This window comes from Dermacentor albipictus, chromosome 2, assembly GCF_038994185.2.
Source record: "Dermacentor albipictus isolate Rhodes 1998 colony chromosome 2, USDA_Dalb.pri_finalv2, whole genome shotgun sequence".
Taxonomy (NCBI): Eukaryota; Metazoa; Arthropoda; class Arachnida; order Ixodida; family Ixodidae; genus Dermacentor; species Dermacentor albipictus.
In genome coordinates this window covers 171,663,218-171,688,572 of record NC_091822.1, presented here as the reverse complement: position 1 = coordinate 171,688,572, position 25,355 = coordinate 171,663,218, and the positions used below count along the sequence as shown (strand labels likewise).

Genomic DNA, 25,355 nt, shown 5'->3' with positions numbered 1-25,355 from the left:
CGGCTGGGAACTAGAGTCAAGCTCGAGCGCCCTCCTCCATAGTGTACCTAGGCAAATGCAGGCTTGTAAGTGAACTGCAATAAAGTGCGAGTAAACCAAAAGTGCCCAAACTTCTCTCTCGCAACTCGCGCACGCCTACAAGGGTCGGGCAAAGGCCGCGCAGGTTTCGCGCGTCTGCGCCCTTGACAAAACGGAAACACGGCTTGCTCCGCTAACCGTCACACGATCTGCCGAGCGGTAGGAAGAAAGGAAGAAGGATTCGCAAGGCGACACGGGCTCACACGCAGAGAAGCCGAAGCGTGCGGCCACGCTCGTTCGTGTTCGCCTCTCGAAAAACGCGACTTTGAGGCGTTCTAAAGCGTCCGAGATTCCTTCGTCCCTCGGGTCATGCTGATGACGAGCACTTAGCACCATTATTGGCAGCGGTACACTAATGTTCGTAACAAAGACGAGCCTAGCAAGGTTGCTTGCATAAAAATGTGACTGAGAGTACCAACGGTGGCCATGTTCAAGCCTGTCTTACACAGGGTATACCGCTGACCGGTGTGCCCTTCGTCATAACTTCCGCTGCTAGTGTAATTTTCGAACTTGCGTTACTACTTCCGAGGTGCAGATACTTGCAGACTGACGAAGACTCCCAAGTCTACGATGATAATCATGATGGCACTGGTGGCGTTGATTTTACAAGTGTCCCTTTTGATACGAGCCGGTGACAAACAGTCATTTAGCCAGCTCGATCTAATCAAGGCGTATACATTCATCGCAGTCTAGCATTTTGCCTATCTCTTCTTCATCTTTTATTACTTCAATAACACCTCTGCCTCTGCATTGTACAGTTAACCACGCCTGTAACGACTACGGTTCAATCTATCTCTTCCCTGCATTTTCTTTCTACCAATTTTCTAAACGTCTCTTGCGTATCTCCACTATACTGGCCAGTTATTACTTCGATACGCTTTGAATCCGAACGCGTTTGGAGCGCTTCTTAGCCAAGGCACTTTATTGTAGCGCCTCCTTGCAGGCATTCGGCGAATGACGGCTGTTGCAACCAAGATTTTGGTACGCGTGCCCTTTTGCGTTTCTCTTTTTTTTCTTTTGCGTTTCTTCACATGGTTATTCATGGGGCCCGTAAGAGGCTTAAAACAAGATGACACGGCCAAATGAAACATTATGTTAAACAAGAGTGAGCAAGCATTCCAATTCATAGGCAGCTATACCACACGTTCTATTTTTCTTATTTTTTTTTCGTGATCCACAGATTATGGAGCCGATATTACGCAATACTCGTTTCAGACAAGATTATTCACGAACTAGCGCAAATAGTGTTAGCAGGGCTTCCTGTCGCGCGGGTGCTGCTGACGAACGGCGAAGTAGACGAAGCGCGCGACATCACGAGCCAATCGGTTTCACGAGCCCGCGTGCTGCCTCATCGCTCGTCACCGAGAAAGCACACGTCTGCTCCAGGAGCCAGCCCCCTCGTTTCTGCACCTGCCAATCTACTACGCCGCCTTGTCCGCCATGCAGTCCAAGCCTGCATACCCTCCAGGGAAGCGGAAACGCCCGAATCCCCGCAAACCTTCCGTCTCGTCCAGCTCGGCTTCATCAAAACGAGTAAGCGACGGGAAGTGCTTGTGCTTGCGAAAAATGACCTAGGTACATTTCCTGAAGACCACTTCGCCCTCTTCGTTTACAACCTTTCGCCTATTTTATTCTAAACGCCCTGCCTTAAAGTTCGTTGCGTACCGCGTTGTGTGTAAAGCCGTCGGCACCGCAGAGTCTGTTGATTAGTGGTGACACATCTACACAGGCGAAAGCCGCTTATTTGCTTTCTTTTTTTTTTGGTCTATAGTGGTACCCCTCATAGGCGTACTTACCGGGGAGCGGGGGGGGGGGGGCACTTGCCCTCCCACTGTTAGCGTGAGTGGGCAAAGCATGCTAGTTGCCCTCCCCCCCCCTCCCCCCTCCCCCCGGCACTTCTGAAAGCGGGCACTTTCGGCTGCATGCACGCTAGAAAGTCTAACCAGACTACAGCTGAAGCTTTCTTTTTTCTTTCTTAACAGAGTGGCACCGTAAGTACCGCTTTCCTTTACTGCGCATCGCCTGCCCTTCGGCAGTGAGCATCGTCTTTTGGCATGGCCGGCATGGCCACAATTAGTACATGACCGGGGTTGTTGGAGAAATATGGAAGAGGCCTCTGCTTTGCAGTGGGCGTAACCAGGCTGATGATGATGATGATGATGATGATGGTGATGACGACGATGATCGTCTTTTGTGCCTCCTCGGGACGCGCCATAGCAGATGACGCGCGAGGTTCGACAAGCACGCTCTCGCTGCAGAGAAGGTAGGGCGCTAACCTTGCGTCAGCTTGGGCTACTTGCATCATACTCAATTTTTTGGCACCGCTATATCCGCATCTGATAACACAATCAGACTGCTATAATATACCTGCGGGCGAGAAGGAGGTCCGGATAAATTATTGTAGTCGGCCGCGCCTAACGACTGGTGTGTCTTAGTGACGGCATGAAATCGTTGCATTATCAAATACTGGAACTATTTAGACTCCGTCCAGAGATATCACCATCACAAATCTAATCAAACCTCTTCCAGGTATAACTGTTCGATTTCACTGCGTAATCACGACTTATCGTAGACATGATCGTGATCATGATGAAAACGTTTTATTTAAAGGAAAAGGGTAGGGGGGTTAGGAGAAGGGCAGTCGGATTTTTTTTCCGGAATTCCGTTGGCTAAGGCCACCGCCCTAGCTCTTTCGACGAGGGCTCGCTGGTCCTCGAGGGTCGAGCTGGACAGGGCTGCCTCCCATCCTTTCCACATTGGCTGCTGTATAGCTTTTAAGGCACTATTAGCCTGGCAGGCCCATAGCAGATGCTACAAATCCGCTTTCTTCCCGTAGAATTTGCACTCGGCCGAAAAGGATTGTGGCTCAATAGTATGTAGCTTGACTGGGTTATTAAAGGACATGGTTTGTAATCTTTATAAAAGACATTCTTCTGACCGAAGAATGTCATTTACATGCTCGTGAAAATGACCTTGGTCGAACGTGCAGAGCCGTTTCAACATTGATAATACATTGACTTAAATTTTTTTTCCAAGAACATGTATCACTCCTGAATTTTGTCGATTTTATTTCCAGGCAGATTCTAAATGAGAGATACACTATTATTTGTTTCCTTGCAGGAGCAAAATTAAACAACAGGTATTTCATATTTTGAAGAAATGAGGGTCAAGTTTTGTTGACGTGTACAGAACATTTTAACTATGTAGGTTGCTTATGTGCTGTGAAAACCGTTATTGAATACTCTTTCTCCCAATCTTTATACTTTATAAACGGCATTATTTGTTTCCTCCGATGTCCTCGGTAAACTATGCGGGGCACAGTGTCTATATGTGTTCAAAAGTACGAAGCAGTGTTCTGAGTGACGGAGCGATAAATGTTTATCTGTAGGTTCATTGCAGCCTTTGTAGAAAGTTGCTCATTGATTTGTTCCAGAGTATCATACAGGCACTAATCGAAATGTTTTCAAATTGGAGGGGGGGTGGAGCGCGGCGGGGGGGGGGGTGATGGACACCAATGTAAATATTACGGCGCAATATCATGTGTGTTTATGAATTACATGCTTTTTGAATATTCCTAACAAGAAGTGCTCTCAATCATATTGCATGCTCGCATCGTTTCACACGGTAGTTATATGCGGGCAACTCTTTAAAGTAGGCAACATGGTTACAGGAAAGTGAAACCTTTATTGCAACTGTTCGAAAGAAACAGCGTAGCTGGAAATATGGTTGTAATTCTCTAAGGTCTGCCACATCTACAGTGCTTTTTTTTCTTTGTCGTGAATATTGCAAGTCATTCATGTAGATTGTACTGCGTTGTGTACAACCTCGACTATACTATGACTTAAAATAGCGAAACATTTATGCTGTGGTATAGAATAAGAACAATTTTTTGCTTAATTATTGAAATTTGTAGCAAATGTGCATCTTTTATGTGCGCTGTACTGCTGCTACTGGGCGGTATATCGTGGACCTCTGCGAGGCACTTATTGCCTTTTTGTCCATGTGTCATTTTGAGATTTTATACAGTTGCGAGAAATAAATGCAAATCCAAATAAACTTTCTAGGCCCCCGTGTCTTACCATGCATGATTGATAAATAGCTATACGTCTGTTAAACATAAAAATAACTGTCAGAAGCATTTCCAGCAGGCTATATTACTTACTTATTATACTAGTAATTCGCAATTGCCATCGTAAACAAATGAAACGACCCTCCAGAAAGCCAAGAGACAAGCCGGTCCGAGTACACGGTCAGACGCTGAGCTTTGCCCAGTCTTAAGCGCAACCTTAGCGACGTTCGTGCTGCCGGCGTCCGAGCGACACCCTTGCCTCGCGATTAGCGTGCCGAAGCCTAATAGCGAACCTCGGGTCCGTATCGCGGCCCGTATTCGCAAAGCTTTTTCATTCCAAGTGCTCTTTGCCATTGGGTATGCCGGCCTTCGCCCATACGTGCAGCATCAGGATTGCATGAAATTTGCTCTTACGGGCAATGCTATAGCGCTGGAGAGGCTTCTGAAAAACGCGCCTCGAATCGCGTTCCTCCAGTTTTGCTTCTCCCGCTCACTAAGCGGTCTGTTGTGACGCTGCTGTCAACAGTGGAAAACCTCAGTGCAAGGTTCTCATACTGCGCGCTTACCATTAGGATCAGGCTGGTATGAATGCATTAAGTGCTCGTAGAGGAGAGTTTGCTTTGGTGCAAAGATTGTTTAGGATTTTTTGCGTCAGTTTTCTTTTGGTTCCTTAATGATGTGTCGTGCGTGCAACCAACCTACCTTTGTCAATGTGCCGTTAGCTGGAATCCTTGACAGGCAGACAGGCAGAATCACTGACGGAAAACGAGTCGTTGCTGAAGTCGTTGGCCGCTCCTACGCTACTTGACGGCTTAAACGTGACAACTAAACGCAGTATGCTAAGTCCTTTGTCACCTTCTTTTTTTCTTTTCTTATTTGTGATTAGAAAAGCCAACGTTCGTATAGTATGAAGCCAGTAGAGAAGAAAGCAGACCTCACGGCAAAAGACACCAAGTCCAAGACCAAGAAGGATGGCGCAGGAAGCACTACAAGGACCACAAGGGTGAGTCAGGCACATCAAATACCGTAACCTAGTCTGCAATCCCTCCGCGGCATCTGTGAAGGGTCGGGTTTCCCCACAACTCACGAAACAGAAATATTGCCGAGATAACTCGACGATGTGTTCCACGCTTGTCGGGGGGATGAAACTTAGAGTAGCGAGAAACTACGAGATACATGCGCCTACACAGACAGCAAAGGCGACACCGGTTATAGTCCAGTTCTAATTGTGATCAAACCGGTAAAAATAAAGTACGATGAGTCAAGCGAAATGTGATGCGAGCTATTTACTGCCCAAACAAGACAGCGGCTGAGCAGCCTGCACGCAGAGTCTTATGTTACATTCATTGTTTTTTTTTCTTCCTTACCTTATGTTATTGCAGCGAGAGGGCACTATGTAGTAGAGACGTGTGGAGTTACTGTATAGCTAGCAACCTTTGGTAGCATTTAAAGTGACTCTATAGTCGTGTACTTGAAAAGCGTGGACACAGTATGGAAGAAGTAAAGAAAGGTCCCTACTAAGCACAGGGTATTTGAAAGTGTAATGAGACAACCAGTACCAGGAGTCATCAAAATGAATGTCGGAGAAACAGAGAGCAATCAGATGCAAAGAATGGAAACAAAAAGAGAATCGAGATTTACAAGACTGAGAAGAAAGAAATTGGAAGGGAAAATCTGCACGATAACTTGCTATTTGAGGCTCGAGCTGAGCTGTTTGCCTAAGGACAATACCATACCGGAGCAAATGTTCGCAACAAGATGAGGCATATTGTATGCTGCAGCAAAAATAGGGAAACCACTCAGCACATCCTAATGGAATGCGAAGGGGTTGACCCAGTGAGGCCCGTAGGTAACGTACTCCTCACAGATGCACTTGCGCGTAAAGCGGACGGAAAGATCAACCGGTATAAATTTAAATCCAAATAAACTTTCCAGGCCCCCGTGGCTTACAATGTATGATTGATAAATAGGTATAGGTCTGTTAAATATAAAAATAACTGACAGAAACATTTCCAGCAGGCTCTATTACTTACTTATTATACTAGTAATTCGCAATTGCCATCGTAAACAAATGAAACGACCCTCCAGAAAGCCAAGAGACAAGCCGGTCCGAGTACACGGTCAGACGCTGAGCTTTGCCCAGTCTTAAGCGCAACCTTAGCGACGTTCGTGCTGCCGGCGTCCGAGCGAGACCCTTGCCTCGCGATTAGCGTGCCGAAGCCTAATAGCGAACCTGGGGTCCGTATCGCAGCCCGTGTTCGCAAAGCTTTTTCATTCGAAGTGCTCTTTGCCATTGGGTATGCCGGCCTTCGCCGATACGTGCAGCATCAGGATTGCATGAAATTTGCTCTTACGGGCAATGCTATAGCGCTGGAGAGGCTTCTGAAAAACGCGCCTCGAATCGCGTTCCTCCAGTTTTGCTTCTCCCGCTCACTAAGCGGTCTGTTGTGACGCTGCTGTCAACAGTGGAAAACCTCAGTGCAAGGTTCTCATACTGCGCGCTTACCATTAAGATCAGGCTGGTATGAATGCATTAAGTGCTCGTAGAGGAGAGTTTGCTTTGGTGCAAAGATTGTTTAGGATTTTTTGCGTCAGTTTTCTTTTGGTTTCTTAATGATGTGTCGTGCGTGCAACCAACCTACCTTTGTCAATGTACCGTTAGCTGGAATCCTTGACAGGCAGACAGGCAGAATCACTGACGGAATACGAGTCGTTGCTGAAGTCGTTGGCCGCTCCTACGCTACTTGACGGTTTAAACGTGACAACTAAACGCAGCATGCTAAGTCTTTTGTCACCTTCTTTTTTCTTTTCTTATTTGTGATTAGAAAAGCCAACGTTCGTATAGTATGAAGCCAGTAGCGAAGAAAGCAGAACTCACGGAGAGGGACACCAAGTCGATCTTGAAGAACGGCGGAGAAACCACTGGAGGGACCACAAGGGTGAGTCAGGCACATGAAATACCATAACCAAGTCTGCAATCCCTCCGCGGCATCTGTGAAGGGTCGGGTCTCCCCTACAGCTCACAAAATGGAAATATTGCCGAGATAACTCGACGATGTGCTCCACGCTTGTCGGGGGATGAAAGTTAGAGTAGCGAGAAACTACGAGATACAGGCGGCCTTAATTGACAGCAAAGCCGACACCGGTTATATATCAGTTCTAATTGTGGTCAGACCGGTAACAATAAAGTACGATGAGTACAGTGAAATATGATGCGGGCTATTTACTGCCCAAACAAGATAGCGGCTGAGCAGCCTCTACGCAGAGTCTTATGTTACATTCGCTGCTTTTCTTCTTCCTTAACTTATATTGTTGCAACGAGAGGGCGCTATGTAGTAGAGACGTGTGGAGTTACTGTATAGCTAGCAACCTTTGGTAGCATTTAATGTGACTCTAGAGACATGTACTTGAACAGCGTGGACACAGTATGGAGGAAGAGGTCAAGAAAGGTCCCTACTAAGTACAAGGTATATGAAAGTGTAACGAGACAACCAGGACCAGAAGTCATCAGAATGAATGTCGGAGAAACAGAGAGCAATCAGATGCAAAGAATGGAAACAAAAGGCGAATGGGGATTTACAAGACTGAGAAGAAAGAAATTAGAAGGGAAAATCTGCACGACAACACAAAGGGCAGTGCCTTGGTATTTGAGGCTCGAGCTGAGCTGTTTGCCTAAGGACAATACCATACCGGAGCAAATGTTCGCAACAAGATGAGGCATACTGCAGCAAAAAATAGGGAGAACACTCAGCGCATCCTAATGGAACGCGAAGGGGTTGACCCAGTGAGGCCCGTAGGTAACGTACTCTTCGCAGAAGCGCTTGCGCCTCAAGCGGACAGAAACATCAACTGGTCAGCAGTCGAGATAAGGAGGATACGCCAGAGTATTCGGGGGTAAAAAGCAGGGAAGGGATTGATACGACCGGATTTTTTACTGGCATAGGTAGCAGCACAAGAGAGAGAAGATTTCAGGAAGACAAAATAGATCAAGGAGATGTATACAAAACTAATGATAGAATGAAAAGCATGTATAGCATACCTGATAACGCAAGCAGGCTATAGGTGAATATAGTCCCCGCCACGTTTCGAAGTGAATAATAATAATAATAATAATAATAATAATAATAATAATAATAATAATAATAATAATAATAATAATAATAATAATAATAATAATAATAATAATAATAATAATAATAACGATGATGATGATGATGATGATGATGACGTTTATTGCCGCACAATATACAAAACAACACAAGCAGGCCGCTCTAAGCCTCAGTTGGCTTGTAGGACCGTGTCAATGAATATGATAGACAAGGCAAAAAGATGTACATAAATTGATGAGACATGAAGGGAAAAAAAACAATAAAAATAAAACGAAAGCCAAGAACTGAAAAGAATAAGATAACGTTTGGTTATCTACATATAACAAAAGTTGAAGAGGTAAATATTGCGATGTAAAAAAATGTACAAGAGGTTAATTTTACTGTAGCTGCTTTAAGAAGTGTTTGAGCGTGCTTTTTGACGTCGCGTTAAAAATTTCTTCTGGCAGTTTAAGTATGTTAGGCACATAAGCACAGCGTCTGGCCGCACCATACCTTGTGGCTGAACGCGGAACTACATAACGTACATGTTTTCTAAGCTCCCTTGTGGCGAAAATTTTTTGTTTGAAAGCTGAATTCCAGAAATGTTTAACGACAACTGTTTCTATAAGTAATGAATGGAAGTTCGGTAGACCAAGTTCACGGAAGATATTTGCAGAAGTTACTATTGGGGAATTGTATGCAACATTTTTAAGAATGTTTTTTTATAATCCGGTCAACCCTGCATCTCCAGCGATCAGAACAAAAGCCAAAGACTGTAATACCGTACCTCAACACACTGTAGCCTAGTGCATGTGCTATAATCTTTTTTACAGACAAGGGTGCAATACTCTTGATATTAAACAACAGGCACGCTACTGACCTCAGCTTAGAACAAATAAGTGATAAGTGATGTTGCCAAGATAAATTACTATTGAAATAGATTCCGAGATATTTCACAGAATCCACATATGGAATAGGCGCACATTTACAATGGACACAGTCTGAGTTATGCAAGTAGAGAGGCATGGTAATAGCAGTAGTCTTAAGTGGGGAGCGAAAACAAGCAAGTTTTGTTTTTTGGGCATTTACAACAATTCCATTATTAGAGAACCAAAGCATTGTCTTGTAAACATCATTTTGCAACATTTCAGTGGACGTTTTATAAGAAAGGTGTTTCGCTAATATACAGTGTCGTCAGCATACTGGAATACTGAACATTTCGAAATTGCCAAAGGGAAGTCGTTAACGAAGATATTAAATAACAATGGCGACAAAATGGACCCCTGAGGAACTCCAGGTTTTAGCGACAGCTTAGAACTAAATGCGCCCTTATCGTCGGCAGATACCACCTGAAATCTGTTGCTCAAGTAATTTTCGAGAATTTTGTAGAAAGGCCCACGAAATCCCCAAAAATGCAGTTTACTTAACAAGATTTGATGATTCAGGGTGTCAAACACTTTCGCTACATCTAAAAATAGCGCACATGTGAAAAGATTCTGATCGAATGCCGAGAACACTTCATCTGAAAATTCCTCAAGCAGTGCCACAGTACCACGCCCTGAAATAAAGCCAAACTGTCGATTGGTCAGGATAGAAAATTTGTTAAGAAAAGAAGACACAGTGTGGAAAAGAAATTTTTCTAAGACCTGAGCAATGATCGGCAATATGGAAATCGGCCAATAGTTTTCAATACTATCTTTCTTCTTTGACTTGTGTAGTGGCCCAACAACTGCAGTTTTTAAGCGTTCTGGAATTTCGTCGCCTTCCAAAAAACCATTCAGTATATGCAGGATAATATCTGACAGTGCATTGAAATTCCTTCAGATGGTGTGTAAAGAAATTCCATCATATCCAGTGGGCTTGTTAGGACGGAAACTGAAAATAATTTCTTCCAGATCACCCTTCAAAATTCTCGGAAGCCGACGCAGATACTGATACTGAACGGCGGAGTGCTTATACATGGAGAGACGGCCCTTTGGGACGCGTTAACAAAGTGCCTGTTGAAAGCATCAGCCACTTCTATGGGAGGTTGTTGAAAAGCACCGAAAATAGACCAGTTATTGGAATTCACTCGTCTGAGATGATTTACCAAAGACCAAGTTTTGCTTACATTGTTTGAAGATTGTTGGAATCTATAAAAGAAGTAACGGCGTTTGGCGGCACGCAGAAGAGCAACAACTCTATTTCTTGCCGACTTGTATTCTAATCGCAGTCTTTGGTTTCTGGGAATTCTTTTGCAGCGTTTCCACAAGTTATCTCGATACGAAATGGAAGCAAGAATTTCCGTGTTCATCCAGCAGTGACTCTTTCTTATCGGCTTAGCTATCAACCATGTGCAACGTAATTCAATATGTTTCATCTGCATACAGAACCTTTCATATACTTTGCCCGAAAAATCTTCTTTGGTTAAGGATGCCCAGTCAAACGAAACGATAAGGTTATCTAGCTTGAATTGAGCAACAGTAGAGAGAAGGCATTTACGCTGCCCAGATCCATTTTCCACCGATGACGTTCCAGACGCGTCTGGTAAAACAAGACGGCATGCTACAAAATAATGGTCCGCCATCAGTTATAGAATAGTACATGACCTAAATGAACAGCTGGGAGCTCTGACCGCTATGTGATCTAAACAAGATTGCACTAGGCTATTATAAGCTAATTCCGCTCTAGCAGGAGCTGCAATTGTGCATTCCAGACCATAAGCGGACAACGTAGATGAATAATCACAGTCACTTTTCAGGGCATAAAATATTGATATTCAAGTCTCCGATCAAGCAAAACTGGTCCGCTGAGCACCACTGCCGCAGAGCTTCTTCAAGCTCAACAAGAAACCGTGAAAGGCTGCATGAGGGTGGTCGATAAATCGATAAGATATGGACAGAAAATGACGTCTTACAAACTTTGACCATCATAGATTCGGCATGTACAAAAGAAGCATCAACAGAAGAAACTTCACAGTTGTCGTTTACATAGAGGGTAATGCCTCCGCCACGACGCCCGCTTCGTGTGACAAAATGTGCGGAAAAGCCCTGCAAGGTAAACGTATCAAGGCAAGCCTGGGAAACATTGAATTCTGTAATCACAAATACGTCTACAAAGTTGTAACTGCCGATTCAGGCAGACATTTAAATTCGTCCCAGTATTTACGCAGACTTCGAATATTAACGCTCACAATGGTAAAATCTTCATCAGCACTGCACGGAAACTCTTGTTTAAATGAACTGAAGTCCGGTAGTTCACTGAATAAAAAAGGCATGTTGGCTAAGCAATGTTTTCCAGGTCTGCTTGTTTACCAATTCGAACAAGAGACGCTGTTTCATTCTTTTTCACGAAGATCTCGCCTCCTTTCGTCCAACAAAACCGACAACCCTCCTCCTTTGCCTTCGTTCTCGTTTTCCAGAAGAGATCACGGTTAACTTTGGTCAAGTTATCATTGAAGTAGATCTTTGAAAATGATGCACTTTCACGTAGTTTCTTCAGTTTTCCCCGCGCTTCAAGCCATTTTTCCTTCCAAATTACAGATTTAAAGCGCACCAAGACCACAGATGTACCACTGATTTTGACTTCTAAGCGGTGTACGGCTGCAATATCATCAGACGAAAACCCTGAAAGGTCCAGATTTGTTGCCATTTGTGTGATTGTTTGTGTTAGGCTTTCATTACTTTTCACTGGCAAACCGTGGATCTCAAGATTCTTTAGTCTGCTGTACTGCTCACTTTCATTTTGGTTTTCTTCTAGCTTTTGTATTACTACTGCACGAGTTAACACCGTTGTTGTTTCAAAACAGAATCATACTTCTCTGACAAAAACGACACCGATCCTTCTAGTTCCTTAACTGATTTCGATACAGCCGTGAACTCTTCCTGCAGCAGTAAGAGAGAATCAACCTTCTTGTGCAGAATCGGCAACGATTGCAAACTTTTTCTGATTTCCATTAGCTCACCAAACAGTGAAGACTCAGAACCACTGTTTTCCTCAAGTTCAGTCTCTGTGCCGCTGTTTAGTTTCTTGTTACTTCTGCACCTGTTACAGACCCAAGCATCTCTCTTAGCATTCCCCAATTGTAGTGAAAGTGTTAGCTGCTATTCCAGAACATGACTGTCCTAGATCATACGAATGTTTGCATTGAGACACGTCACTATTTTTCCATCACTAGGCAGAGCCTTATGACAGGAAATGCAGCTGTCATCTTTTCCCATTGTACTAGCAAACTAGTTAGATAATATAAGCATACGCTAATGTACAACCGCCGGGAAACTAATCTACAATACAGGCGTTAGAAGGGGAAAACTGTTCATGGAAGTAATTCTTGTCGAAACCCACACGGGTAGTACCGCTCACCAGGCGAAGCGCAGAAATAGTTATTGGCGCGCCGCAACTGTCACTGGAACTGGCAGCTTGTGTCGCCTCGCAGAGAGCAGTCCAGAGTGACTACTACGACGAGCAGGGGGGCGAGGCAGGCACTTTTACGTTGAGCGGCAGCCCGCAGCAAGTAGAGACGCACGCGCACTAGCGTGCCCGGGGTAGCTGAGTGCTGCAGTAGTCTTGCGGAGAAAAAAAAAAAAGCGGCGCGCGTGCTTACTGGTCAACAACGGGAGAACGTCTTCCACGTCCCGCAGCAACCACCGTCGTAGCTGCCAGCTTGTGCCCTCGCAGAGAGCAGTCCAGAGTGACTACTATGACTACTATTACCACTACTACTGCTACTACTACTACTACTACTACTACTACTACTACTACTACTATTATTATTATTATTATTATTATTATTATTATTAATAACAATCTCCTCCTTACACCTTCCAGAGGCGCATGTATCGAAAATGCATGGGAGCATTAATGGTAGGCGGTCGAGACAAACAATAGGCTTTTAACGAATTGGCTGGAAATACGAAAAAAAAACAGCGAAGAGACAAATTATAACCAGAGTCATTACAGTCATATAGGTAACGTTACAATACAGAAATGGAGGATTTAATAAAAAGACGAAGTATAAAGGAGAGACAGGCGAAATTCTAGAGTGCTATACATGCCTATAAAACCTGATTGCCCCAAGCAGGCTGCCGTGTTTGTTGCCGCCCCGTTTCTAAGAGGATGCCAGTAGAAATCATCATTATACATTTAAGGCCGAGACACAGGAATACCCGGAAATCTTCAAATGCTTTTTCTAATTGTGCAAAACACGTCGAGAGTAAGGATAATCAAAAAGAGAAGAAATATTTTGCGGAAACGTTTTCGGCAAACGCGGGGAAACACAAAGCAAGAAACTGGAAGTGGGCTTCACTGCGAGCCACCTGCGTCTTTGTTTTTAAATTGTAAAGACAGATCTCGCCATAAGTGAACCATATCTGTACAGTCACCCGCAAAAGTTTACGAGACGCGGGATTTGCGAAAGAGCCAAATTTCCGCGAAGCCTGCGCACGTAGCCTCTAAATAACAGCTTTGATCCGTAATCAGTTCTTGCGAACTATGATCCATAAAATTAGAAGCGCTACGCTTTAACAGAGCAGAAATCCACATTTGTCGTAAAACCCGTGCCCCGTAAACTTTTGCGCGTGACTGTACAGTTAACTTGCTTCGCGCCACGTCGGTAACACCACTGCAGCCGGAACTCTCGCATCGTTCTGTCTTCTCGGACTGCGCGTTAAAAAAGCGAGTCACGTGACAACCTTCCCCTCCGTTGAGCTACGTTCACGTTCTTATTTAAACAGATGACATTTGATGCCTGTCGTTCGGTGTTGGCCCAAGTTCGGCGTTGGCCCTACGTTCGTACTCTATACCGAAACATGGCAAGAAAAAAAAGAAACTTTTTTTTTTGTATGTCACCTGTGAGAACAGTCGTCAACAAAGAGTTTAGTTCCAAATGATTTACTTTACTTCCACTCTACGTTGTCGTCTTTGCAGTCAAGGTATACTGGCTTTAATGCTGCCCATGACTTGACCACACCATATAAGCAATGCAGACCCAGTGCGCCTAGCTAGAGGCAAGACGTAGGCAACCTATCGTGCTTTACAGCACGAACGGCCTAGCTGCGGAGCTGTCTACTGCCGTAAAGCTGGGAAGCTAAGACATTTGTTACGCGTTGTTTTATCCCTGCACATTTGAGCTCGTGTCGCATTAGTGGGCACTCTCGTTAACAATCCAGCCCGATCAAGATCGAATTTCTCGACCACGATTAGCTAACGTGCGCGAACATGCACGTAGGAGCCGATCGTAAAAGAAAATATTGATCCCGGTCGTGCTCTGTTGCGATCGAAAGTGCCCGTGCAACACAAGTATTAGCAGCACATTTCGTAAGGTGCGTTGAGGAGGAAGCCAGTTAGACAGCCAAGAATAAAATAATTGGAGAGACATTTTATGATAATTCACAACGTTCACAACCGTTAAAGCCACAGCACGGTATTTGAGAATCCGGGGAGCTAGGAGAAATATCTTCCAGTGGCGACTATTCATACGTGGAGCGTAAAAGTAGCACAGAACCCAAACAGAACACTTTCTTTGCTCTGTAGTAGATGACACTCTTTACTGCAATAAAATTCATATATGCAACCGACGCCTTGCAGATGACATTGTCCTGTCCAGCAACGCTGGGGATGAATTGCAACAATTAATTGAGGGCCTTAACCGAGAAAGTGTAAGACTAGGGTTCAAGATTAATATGCAGAACACAAATGCAATATTCCATAGCCTGACGAAAGAACAAGAATTTGTGATTGGCAGTCAACCTCTTCAATCCGTGCAAGAGTACGTTTATCTAGGGCGCTCACCCACAGGGGACCCTGATCATGAGATGCAAACCTACAGAAGAATAAAAATAGGTTGGCAGGCATTACCGAATATCGACTGGAAGCTTGCCACTGTCGTGGACAAGAAAATTGTAGTTATTGCATTCTAGCGGTCCTAACATACGGGAGATCGCTGGAAGAAGCCTTCGTCTTGCAGCGGGCATAAAAATAGGCTGAGGATAATGACAATAATAATGGTTAATTCTTTTAACGAGAAACACGGTTCCGAAATGCGAAAGATGAATCCATACATGTTAAAAGGTGTATGGATTTTTGTTTTTGTTTTGTTCACTATAAAGAAATGAAAATTGGGGGCATGTGCACAATATATCGAAGCGCAATACCTTGTAGAAGTCCAACTTGTGCATATTTTTCATAATTCCATAAATAGCCGTTTACCTGCTGTTGGACTCATAATAGATTTTAAAAAAAAACGGTGTATATGCGAAGAACATAAGAAACGACGTTTTCACATTCTTTGAAAGCACCAATATTTTTTCATACTTGTTTTGAGATATTGATTTTTAGTTTACAAGATAATTACGGTACTTCTCTTGCTTCAGGTATGCGTTTTTTCAGCCTTCGATATGTACCGAAAACATACGAAACGACGCTCTGATTTTAATGATTCTATGAGAGCTATAATATTTTGCATGGTTGTGTTGAGAGCCTTGTTTTTAATTCACATAATTTTTATGCTGTTCATGACTTTTTTTTCTCTCTTTAGGGACGCAGTAAGAACTGGATAGATGATTTCCCGGATCCGAAACCAATTGCGGTAAGAATTGGTCACCCAATCAAGCGACACCACGCGCAATATATAGGAAACCAAGGAAACCAAGGAAACCGAGAGAAGTTCAGCAGGTCCGCTCACGCATTACACTTTACAGAACGCATGCTGGGTTACTAGAGATGTGGATCGCGACAACAACGCCGGTGGTGGCATCTATTGACACTCTGTGCAATCACACCGCGTCATAAACCTTATCGTGCGACACACTGCTCTCGTCAGAAGGAAATTTATAAACAAGAAAGCACTGTACGTTAAGGATTACGGCACTGCCGAGGTTTTACGCAAACAGAATGCGGTGGCCCATCGCTCTAATACCTAATCTTTCCACTCTGGTGAAACCTTGCGCCACAAGCTGGCGCCGTTCACGTCTACGTCACCCGCATCCAGGTGCTACGTAAGGGTAATACGTAGTGTACGGACAGGCTAAATCCCACTAATTTTGTCAGCGATCGAGTCTGCAGTTAAGATTTGTATGCAGCATCTTGAAACGATTGCGTAAGATTGTGGCTTCACTCAGCCTGGGGACCCAGTGAGGAAGGGGGGATAGGACTTTAGAAGTGGCTCGGGAGGTCATTTGCTGATATGCGACGCGAGACTAAGACCATAAGGCGGACTGATATGTGGCGCATGGCAAAGAGCATAAGGCTGAGCGATGTGATTGGGAAATTCCCAGGTGTACACGCTAGACGGATATAGCGGACGCGAGGCACGTGTAATCGGCCTACGTAGTTGGCACAAAATAGGCTGATGTCGATGACGACGGGTACTGCACAGCCAGCGCATACCAGACAGTAGATCGAGTACACCACGTTCAGCGCCCGTGCGCAGCACCGTGATGAAAGCACCGTGACGAAAGTCCCAGTCCTCGCTCTTTCTTGCTCTACTTGGGATCAAGGGGAATGCCAAGGACAATGACAGCGGATTTTCCTGTGAATATTTGCAGGAGTGAAAGCCGGGGAGAGAGGTGCATCTGGTCTATCCCACTCCTATCTTCAATATATTTACAGTCAGAGGTAAAAATGAACGCCAAACGCAAAAGCAAAACACACGCGCACATAGGTTTCGCAATGTCCCCAATTAACGAACATATCGCTGTACACACACACACACACACACACACACACACACACACACACACACACACACATATATATATATATATATATATATATATATATATATATATATATATATATATATATATATATATATATATATGTACAGAGTATCTAGGAACAGATGACGCAGAAATCGAACGAGAAAAGACGGAAGCAAAGTTGCAGTCATTTTGCAAGCATTGGCATGGAATCGGTGTCGGGCACCCATATTTAGCTTTGAAAATAATTGATGCTGCCGCACCATCTTTTCTCAAACCCCTAACTTCAATAGAATCCTTTTGGTGCCTTAAATTTCGATCTCGTGCTGCCACTCTGTTTCTCGTGATACCAGTACAACACGCTTCTTACGACAGTTTCCCTTTAGCCCGCTATGAACTGCTACTGCCAGCATATGCCTTGCGGCAGTGGCGCCATACAGTGAAATCAGTGGTAAAATCGGTGTGTCCGATTAGCTCTCGGGAACTCGTTTTGCTTAAGTGCAGGTCACCAGTTTATGCTACACTACCCACTTTAAAGATAAGTTACCCGCTGTATTTAGTCAAAATATTATAGTGATCTCTCGGAAAACAAAATGACCACCCAAGCACTCCGTACACATGGTTAACCAGCGAAGCTGAAACGTGCGGCCCCGACATTTATCACTGGGTTAATCACGACGGCTCATTAAGCGACGGCTTGGTAGACTGCCGGATCATCGGTGCTCTGTTGCTCCTTGCGCTCGGCTGCACGAGCCTGTTATGTGCCCTAGCTGCAGCATCCACTCGGCATAGACGAGCTTGTTCTTTGTTCAGCTCGCGGCGTTGCTGATCGAAAGCTGCCTGCTCATAAGGAGTACGTACGACCCATGGCCTACGCATTTTGGAGCCGGGCAGAAACTGCTGCGCACGAGCTCGGCAGAGACGGAGGGCAAATACGTCACTACTGGCGCGGCTAATCGAACACCACCTAGATAGCACGAGGCCTTCTCCCTCCGGTCCATGACGTCATGTTGCCTGGACAGACTGCCATAGAACCTAATCGGGATGCTCCCGAGAAAGCAACAGTAATTTTGACGCCACCGCTTTCATCACGCCAGCCGTGCCAACGGGCCAGGTAGCGTGACGTCATGGATCGGAGTAAACAGGCTTTGCGCTATCTAGGTGGTGTTAGCTAATCGCGCGGCCATCCTTCTCTCTTTTTTTTTTCTCGCATGCGCATGGGGTTGCGCCGGAGGAGTTCTCAGCCTACAGACTACGGACAGACGGTCGAATGGGCTTGCCATATACAGCTTCGCTGCAAAACCGATGCGCCTGAAATGATCGATACCTCATGCAGTACATGAAAGAAAAGTTTCCGATAATTGGCGTCCAATTAGAGCAGCAATAAGTGCTGGTATGCCAACTGTTCACACAACGAGGGCACCATGGTAAATTAAAGCTCTTCTAAGGTCCTGGAATCTCCCCCTTCCCTTTTTTTCCCTTTCCCGAAATATAAAACACACCGAAATGAGTGAGATGCCTCTCAATGAAAATATTCCCGACGACATTTTTGTAAAAAAACTAACATTAACGAAAGCATTGCTTAATGAATAAACTTTGCCATGTCACCCGTCAACGTGAGCGGTTTCAGTGGCACCGACGCTGACACCAATGTTCTGCATGCCTATTGCTTTTTAGGCTCAACCCCAAGGAACAAGTGTCCATTGGTTTTCTCGCGTATAGGCGCCGCCAGGCGTCATCCTGCGTCAGGCGACGTCGACAGGCTTTCATGCTTTGCTAGCCACTTCTGGCGTTGGCGCTGTGCGATCTGGCATGAGCTGCCTCGTCGCAGACGACGCCGGCAGACACTGCTTGAGGTCGTCGCCGATGATCCGGCGGAACTTATCCATCGCGGTTGGAGATTATTCTCGCGGTGCACTTATGGTAATCCTTAAAGTTTGACGTTAGCGAAAGCTGCGCTAAGGCAGCAAAGCAGCGGTGACGGTACCAGTGGGAAGCGTTAGGTCATGATCGTGAACAGCCGAGTGGCTGCCGTCATGTCACTGAGGGTGGCAAAAGGAAGGGCCCCGAGAGGCCACAGACGATAGCCTGTGATATAGCGAGATAGCGTATATATTCGACTAAGTTGCGGACCTCCAACTCGGCCGCCCAAGATTTGAATAAAAAAAAAGTTTTTAATGACGAATTCGCAAATAGGTGCCTGCTCGTGTTCACGGTCTTGGATTTTGAGCGCATAGCGTCTGTGGTCTTCGGACATCGTTGTGAAAAGCTTAGACGTCACAGCCAAATCTAAGGCGATGGAGGCCATTGAGGGCAAGTGTATCAATGAGTGTGCTAACGAACCGACTCTGAGCAGCGGTGACAGGCACTGGCTACGTGGCGTGCTTGCATGAAAGAATATGTGCGTTATGAAAACAAAAGCGTTCACTCCTTTTCACACACAGAAACCAAGGGCTAATATATATATATAATTGATTTGAAAAAGGCAGAGAGGCCGGCCTGAGCTAACGTGATTTAGTCTGCTGCTCTGCGCAGGCGAGGGGGAAAGGGGACATAAAGGGGACAAAAGTGGAAAAACTTTAAAAGATCGACTAATACCAGACAGTTGGCGACAAAGTAGAATGAATCTAATTTATAATGGTAAGGAGGAGAAAGAAAGAATTCACTTGAAGAGACCGTTGCCAATTACATCGGTAATATACACGCTAGCAATGCAGGCAATCAAATTAAAGCTGCAATCATGAACAGAGAATAATGGCGTTTTGGGAGAACTTCAGAATGGCTTCAGAATAGGTAGACGTTTGGATGTTAGCCTATTTGTTTTTCCTCAGTGTATTGAAATATCAAGAGTAGAAAGCAGGCCATTATACTGGCCTTTTTACACATTAGAGGAGTGATCGACAACTTAGACCGCAACATCTTGTATGATCTTCTGGAAGGGGAAGGCTTAGGTAACGATTGTGTACAGATTTTGAGAGAGATTTACCTAGAAAATACCGCTTGCGTTGAATGGGAAGGGATGAGGAGCGAGGAGAAAGTTGATATCAACAAGGGACTGAGGCAGGGGTGCCCTTTATCACCACTGCTGTTTATGATGTACTACATGTTGAGGATGGAGAGGGCGCTAGAAGGATGAAATATCGGGTTTAATTTCTCATGCAGACAGGCGGGTGCAGTAGTAGAGCAGCAGCTTCCAGGTTTATTTTATGCGGACGACATTGTGCTGCTAGCTAACAGACAGAATGATTTAGAACGTCTGGCTAATATGTGTGGACAGGAAGGCAAGGATTTAGATTTGCAATTTAGGGTTAGAAAATCATGTGTTATGGTATTCAATGAAAACCGTGAACATACACTGGCAATACAGAGCCAGGAAATACCTCGGGTAAGAGAATATAAATACCTTGGTATAAAGATAAACGAAGGCAATAGATATATGGATACAGAGGAAAAAACAACAACAGTAAAGAGGAAAAGAAATGCAGCCGTAATGAAGCACAGAGTGCTATGGGGATACAATAGGTTAGAGGTGCTCCTGGGTATGTGGAAAGGTGTAATGGCTTCAGGGCCTACTATTGGAAATGCGGTTGTTTGCTTGAAATAAGGAACACAATCAGGACTCGATGGGAACCAAAGATCAGTGGGTCGCCTCGCATTGGGTGCTCACGGGAAGACTACAAATGGAGCTGCGAAGAGTGATATGGGCTGGACTAGTTCTTTGTGTGAGGGGAACTCACAGTAAAATTGGTTATGAAGAATGACTGAGGAATGTGGAAGAAAGTAAATGAGCTGCGAGAGTGTTGAGGTATCTGTACAGGAAAAAACATTGATTCACAGTAGAGGAAAAGAACTAGGAAGCTTACCAGCAAGTATGGGGCCTGTAGGGTGGCCAACACAACAACAATGAACGTCAAACGGAAAGTCAAAGAGGCTGAAATGATCTCATGGCAGGCGACAATGGAAAAGAAACCTGCCATGAGTAACTACTTAGGAGCAAAAATTAAATCAGGAAATAAACAATTTATTTGTTTATTTCAACCCCTAATGGCGCATTCAAAACTTACTGTCCTGTTTCAGGGCGTTACAATATATATATATATATATATATATATATATATATATATATATATATATATATATATATATATTAGCTAGAAAAAATACGATTGGCTTCCTGTTTTTCATTCTTTCTTTTCTAGGCTGGCCAGTCGACCAGAGGTCGCCACTCAAAAGCCAAGAAGATAGCCATCATTGCGATAGCACTGCTCTTCATCTGCGGAGCCCTGCTGACGATCGGGATATGGGCCCTCTCTCATGCCTCGGTAACGTTCTGCGACACGTCAGATTGCCTTAGACATGTCATTGAGCTCAAGGAGGCCATGGACACTAGCGTCGACCCCTGCTACGACTTCTACAAGTTCACGTGTGGCTCCTGGAAGCCAAAACAGAGAGAGCGGTCCATGATTGCGCGAGTCTTCGACGAGTCGACGGACCGCGCCATTAGCGAAATGGAGGGCCCGAGAGAGAAGACTATTGCGCCCAAAGCAGTGGACTATTTCAAGAGCTGCATCCAGCGACGCGATTTCACGTTGGATGATCTGCGAGTCTATTTCAACTTCAAGGAGCAAATCGGTTTCTTGTGGCCGGAGAAGAATCAACCAGCCATCGATGCACTGCTCCCGCTGCTGAACCTCACTATCAACTGGAACATCAACTTGCTCTTCCACCTGCGCGCCTTGCCCGCATACAAGCGGAGGCCACAGACGCTGTACATTAGACGCGGCATAGTGAGCACCAGGTGGTTGGATCCCACGTGGACACCCGCCACGTTTGCCGAAGCCGTCAAACAGCACTGCGCCCTACTCAGGATCGAACCGCCGAATGCCTCAAGCATCGATGCACTGAAGATCACCGTGGAGGACATCGTAGACGCCGCGGTCAAAGTACCGCCGGACGCCACGAGCGACACGCAGTTCACGCTCAGAGAGATCGAGGTGCTGATGCCCAAAAGGACGGACGAGTGGCTCAGCAACGTGAACAAACTGCACAGTCCCCAGTTCACGTGGACGCTGGACAGCGCCGTTGCTCTCGAAGACGACACGATATTGCAGAATGTATACGCCCTGCTACAGAAGTACAAGGAAAAGAAGCAGACGCTCATGGAAGGCTTTTCGTTCGTTTTCCTTCGAATGTCCCTGTGGTTGTTCGCAGGGAAACCAGAGTTGCGCCATGGGCCCGATCCCGAAGTGGGCCGCAATATATGGAAGCGGACCTGCCTCAAATACACGACTGGCCACTTCGGCCTGCTCGTCGCGGCCAAGCACATTTACGCGCGCTACAGCAGCAGTGTGCGCAACGAGCTCGAACGTTTCCACCAGAGCATTCAGGCCGCGATGAAGCAGCAGCTGGAAGACGCCTACTGGATCGAAGCCTCCATCAGGAGTCGGGCGGTTATCAAGATCGAAGAGCTGACGCTGAACGCGATGCCAGAGGAGAACTTCTTCTCCGAAGTTAACCTGGCCGGCCTGTACCGGGACTTCCCAAAGATCAATGCGTCATTCATAAGCAACTACATCGCGGTCGCAGCCGCCTACCGGCGCCTCATCGGCCACGACAGCTTTATCAGCGTCTACTCCAAACAGTTCGGGGCCGGCGCGCCCAGCCGATACAACTACTACTACAACATCGCCTACATGGCACTGGGCGCCATGGAGCCTCCCATACTCTACTTGAACGGTACCAAGGCCATGATTTACGGCAGCTTCGGCACGCTCATCGCCGGGTGCATGGTGCGCTCGCTCGACAGGCGCGGCGTCCTCGTCAACGACCTGGGCAGAAAGGAGAAGTGGTGGGACTCGCCAGCCTACACAGAACGAATCAGCTGCGACTTGTTGTCCGGAAGCAAGCATGATGGCGGGGGAACTGGCCAGAGTCCGAAAGCGAAGTCGATTGGCGGCCGCGACCCGCGCGAGGTTCGTTTTTCGGCCTTGTTCCCATTGGCACCGGGACTGGCCGTGTCGTTCATGGCGCACCGCGTGGCTGTGACCAAAGAAGGCACGTACGTCCAGCACCGCCTGCGCGGCTTTGAAGATTACACAGACGACCAGCTCTTCTTCCTGACCTACTGCCTCATGACGTGCGCCACAAACAGCAGCGGCGAGATGTGCAACGTACCAATGCGACAGACGCAGGCGTTCGCCGACGCGTACCAATGCCCCTTCGAATCGCCGATGAACCCGAGTAAGAAGTGTACATTCTTCTAGTAACTGCAAGACCCAAGTTTATATTTATTCATTTATCTATATGCTTCGCTGCGTTATTGTTGTTCGCTTTTGTAATGTAGTTTTTATGGCAGTTCTTTCGATTGACAGACGTTGCGCTCACCCCGCAATATTGTTCTCAATATTTCTCCTATGACTCCGCGCGCGCAGTTTATTTATGTTTTTTTTTTCTGAATCCAAGCGTAGGTGTCATACTGGCTCAGTCATTGATGTTGAGCATGGACTGAAAAATCGCATGTTTGCCTTATAAGCGCGATCTCCTGCTTCGCAGACTTAGGATATAGCTACAGCTTTACTGCAACGAACTCCAGTCGCTTTCGCAAGCTGATGTGCAATTCCTGTCGGCGCTCCAGTGACTGGTCGCATCACATACCATCTTTAACAGCGAACAGCCAGAATGACCGCCGGACGAGGCTGCACACGAGTGCTGCCGCGATTTCAAGTGCCTATGTGCGCCTTATACATTTTCTGCGTGTGAAAACATTGTAAATAACTGGGCAACACTGCCGGAAAGTGGTCGTCAGAACCTGTCGATTGTGTGTGATATGATGTTACGCAATTTAGAGGCTCGCCAATATGCTGGACAGTGATGTTCTTTAAAGGGATTCTGAACCACTTTTCAACGAAGTGGAGAAAGGCCTTCGACGTTAACATGAATTATTTGTAAATACTTTGCCGCGAAAAGTATTTCAATGTCTAACATCGTCATGGCACGCAGTTCAAATTTGGTTTTGGATGTTCGCAAAGGCGTCACTACTTCCGAATTTGGCAGCAACACCGGGTCAACCTCGAAGGCTGTCCTTCAGCTTACGATGTCTCATCCCTTTGCTGTGCTACAGTGTACTAGCTACGCGAGGCTATTCTCGAATCAAGTAACACGAGTAGCTCATTTTCTTTCGCATTTAAGATGACGACGGTGATGATGATGATGACGATGATGATAGTGCCTTATTTAATGGCACAAATCCAATGGGGGGCATAGGCCATGAACCAGGTGGTAATATGATAAAAAAGGAGGCGGAAATGAATGAATAATCGAAGATGAGAAAATTAAATAAATTAGCGTAAAACGCGGTAATCGGTCTTGGAAAGATAGGAATAGTAATATGCACCTAATATTAGGAATACTTAAAGGGTATATGTAAAGATTGAATTAGTTAGGTGTTGAATAATATCAATCATTACTGTGAATTCGTGTTCTTGCTATTCGAATTTTTTAAATTAATAATTTTTCGATGGAGAAATAAAAGCACATGGGAACTATTACTACGGAAATCTTTATGTATCAAAGAAGTCATTGTAGATGGCTTGGCAAACCTTCCAGTGGCTGCAACCTAACACCGTTGCTCCAAGTGAGAGTTGAACAGTACTGCATGAAAACAGCCCCACACTACGCAGTTGAATTTCCAGTGTTTTCGTTGAATACAATATCGCCGGCACGACTGTAAAAAATTCATGAGCCATCCCACTCTGTGAAGGCGGATGACCAGAGAAGCTCTCTAGCACACGACGCAGATGTGACATAGAAGAACAAAGGTACGAACACAGTCATTCTCCTGATGGGGGGTCACCGTGACGATAGGTATGCACACACATTGTCGCATCACCTCTGTTATTAAATTAGTCCTTCACACAAGACTACGAATGGCTCACACCATCTTAAACAATGGTTCATGCCACCGTGACAAGAAAAAAAATTTAACGTGGCCTCCGCATTACGACAGCAGGGAAAAGAAATTCTGCGCTGGAATGATGACCGGAAACGGAGCTGGCTGCGGAAGAACACGACGACGACGACGAACGCGCGAACATATATCGGCGTGAGTATATATGCATGAACGCGTTCGAGCGGTTGAGCCGAAGGGCGCAAACGAGTCGGCTGTTCAAGAAGAAAACGATGCTCGAGCCACTGCTGATGATGATGGTTGTTGTTGTTGTTGTTGTTGTTGTTGATGATGATGATGATAATGATGATGATGACAGTTTCCTCTTGCCAATGAATCGATAATCTTTTCCTTATATCACCCGATTTTTGGCCCCAAAGTAAGTGTGAGCAAAGCGAAGGAGAAAAGCAAAGCTAAAGGCTCATACCCCCATAAGCAATGAGCGGCAACGGAGCCAGCTGTGGAAAGAGACGTCGACGACGAGCTCGTTCGCGGGCTGT

General features: G+C 45.5%; 1 protein-coding gene across 2 annotated transcripts; it reads left to right on the top strand.

Annotated features, from left to right (window-relative positions):
• Positions 1-1,319: 1,319 nt before the first annotated feature.
• On the top strand, positions 1,320-24,457 carry LOC135900873 (neprilysin-1-like). Of its 2 annotated transcripts, none has more exons than XM_065430464.1 (5): positions 1,320-1,611; positions 5,034-5,150; positions 6,973-7,086; positions 15,749-15,799; positions 21,110-24,457. In XM_065430464.1, exons 1-5 carry the CDS (start codon positions 1,519-1,521, stop codon positions 23,171-23,173), a joined length of 2,439 nt encoding a protein of 812 aa, XP_065286536.1. In that variant the 5' UTR covers positions 1,320-1,518; the 3' UTR covers positions 23,174-24,457. The 2 variants fall into 2 exon arrangements, with proteins under 2 accessions (XP_065286536.1, XP_070390535.1); XM_070534434.1 differs by lacking the exon at positions 1,320-1,611 and adding an exon at positions 1,634-1,653.
• Positions 24,458-25,355: the final 898 nt, after the last annotated feature.

Excerpts from the sequence above, each read along its gene's own strand:
- LOC135900873 (XM_065430464.1), top strand. The coding sequence starts at position 1,519 with ATGCAGTCCAAGCCTGCATACCCTCCAGGGAAGCGGAAACGCCCGAAT. Across the intron at positions 7,087-15,748 it reads CCACTGGAGGGACCACAAGG|GGACGCAGTAAGAACTGGAT; the intron begins GTGAGTCAGGCA and ends TTCTCTCTTTAG. Across the intron at positions 15,800-21,109 it reads CGGATCCGAAACCAATTGCG|GCTGGCCAGTCGACCAGAGG; the intron begins GTAAGAATTGGT and ends TTTCTTTTCTAG.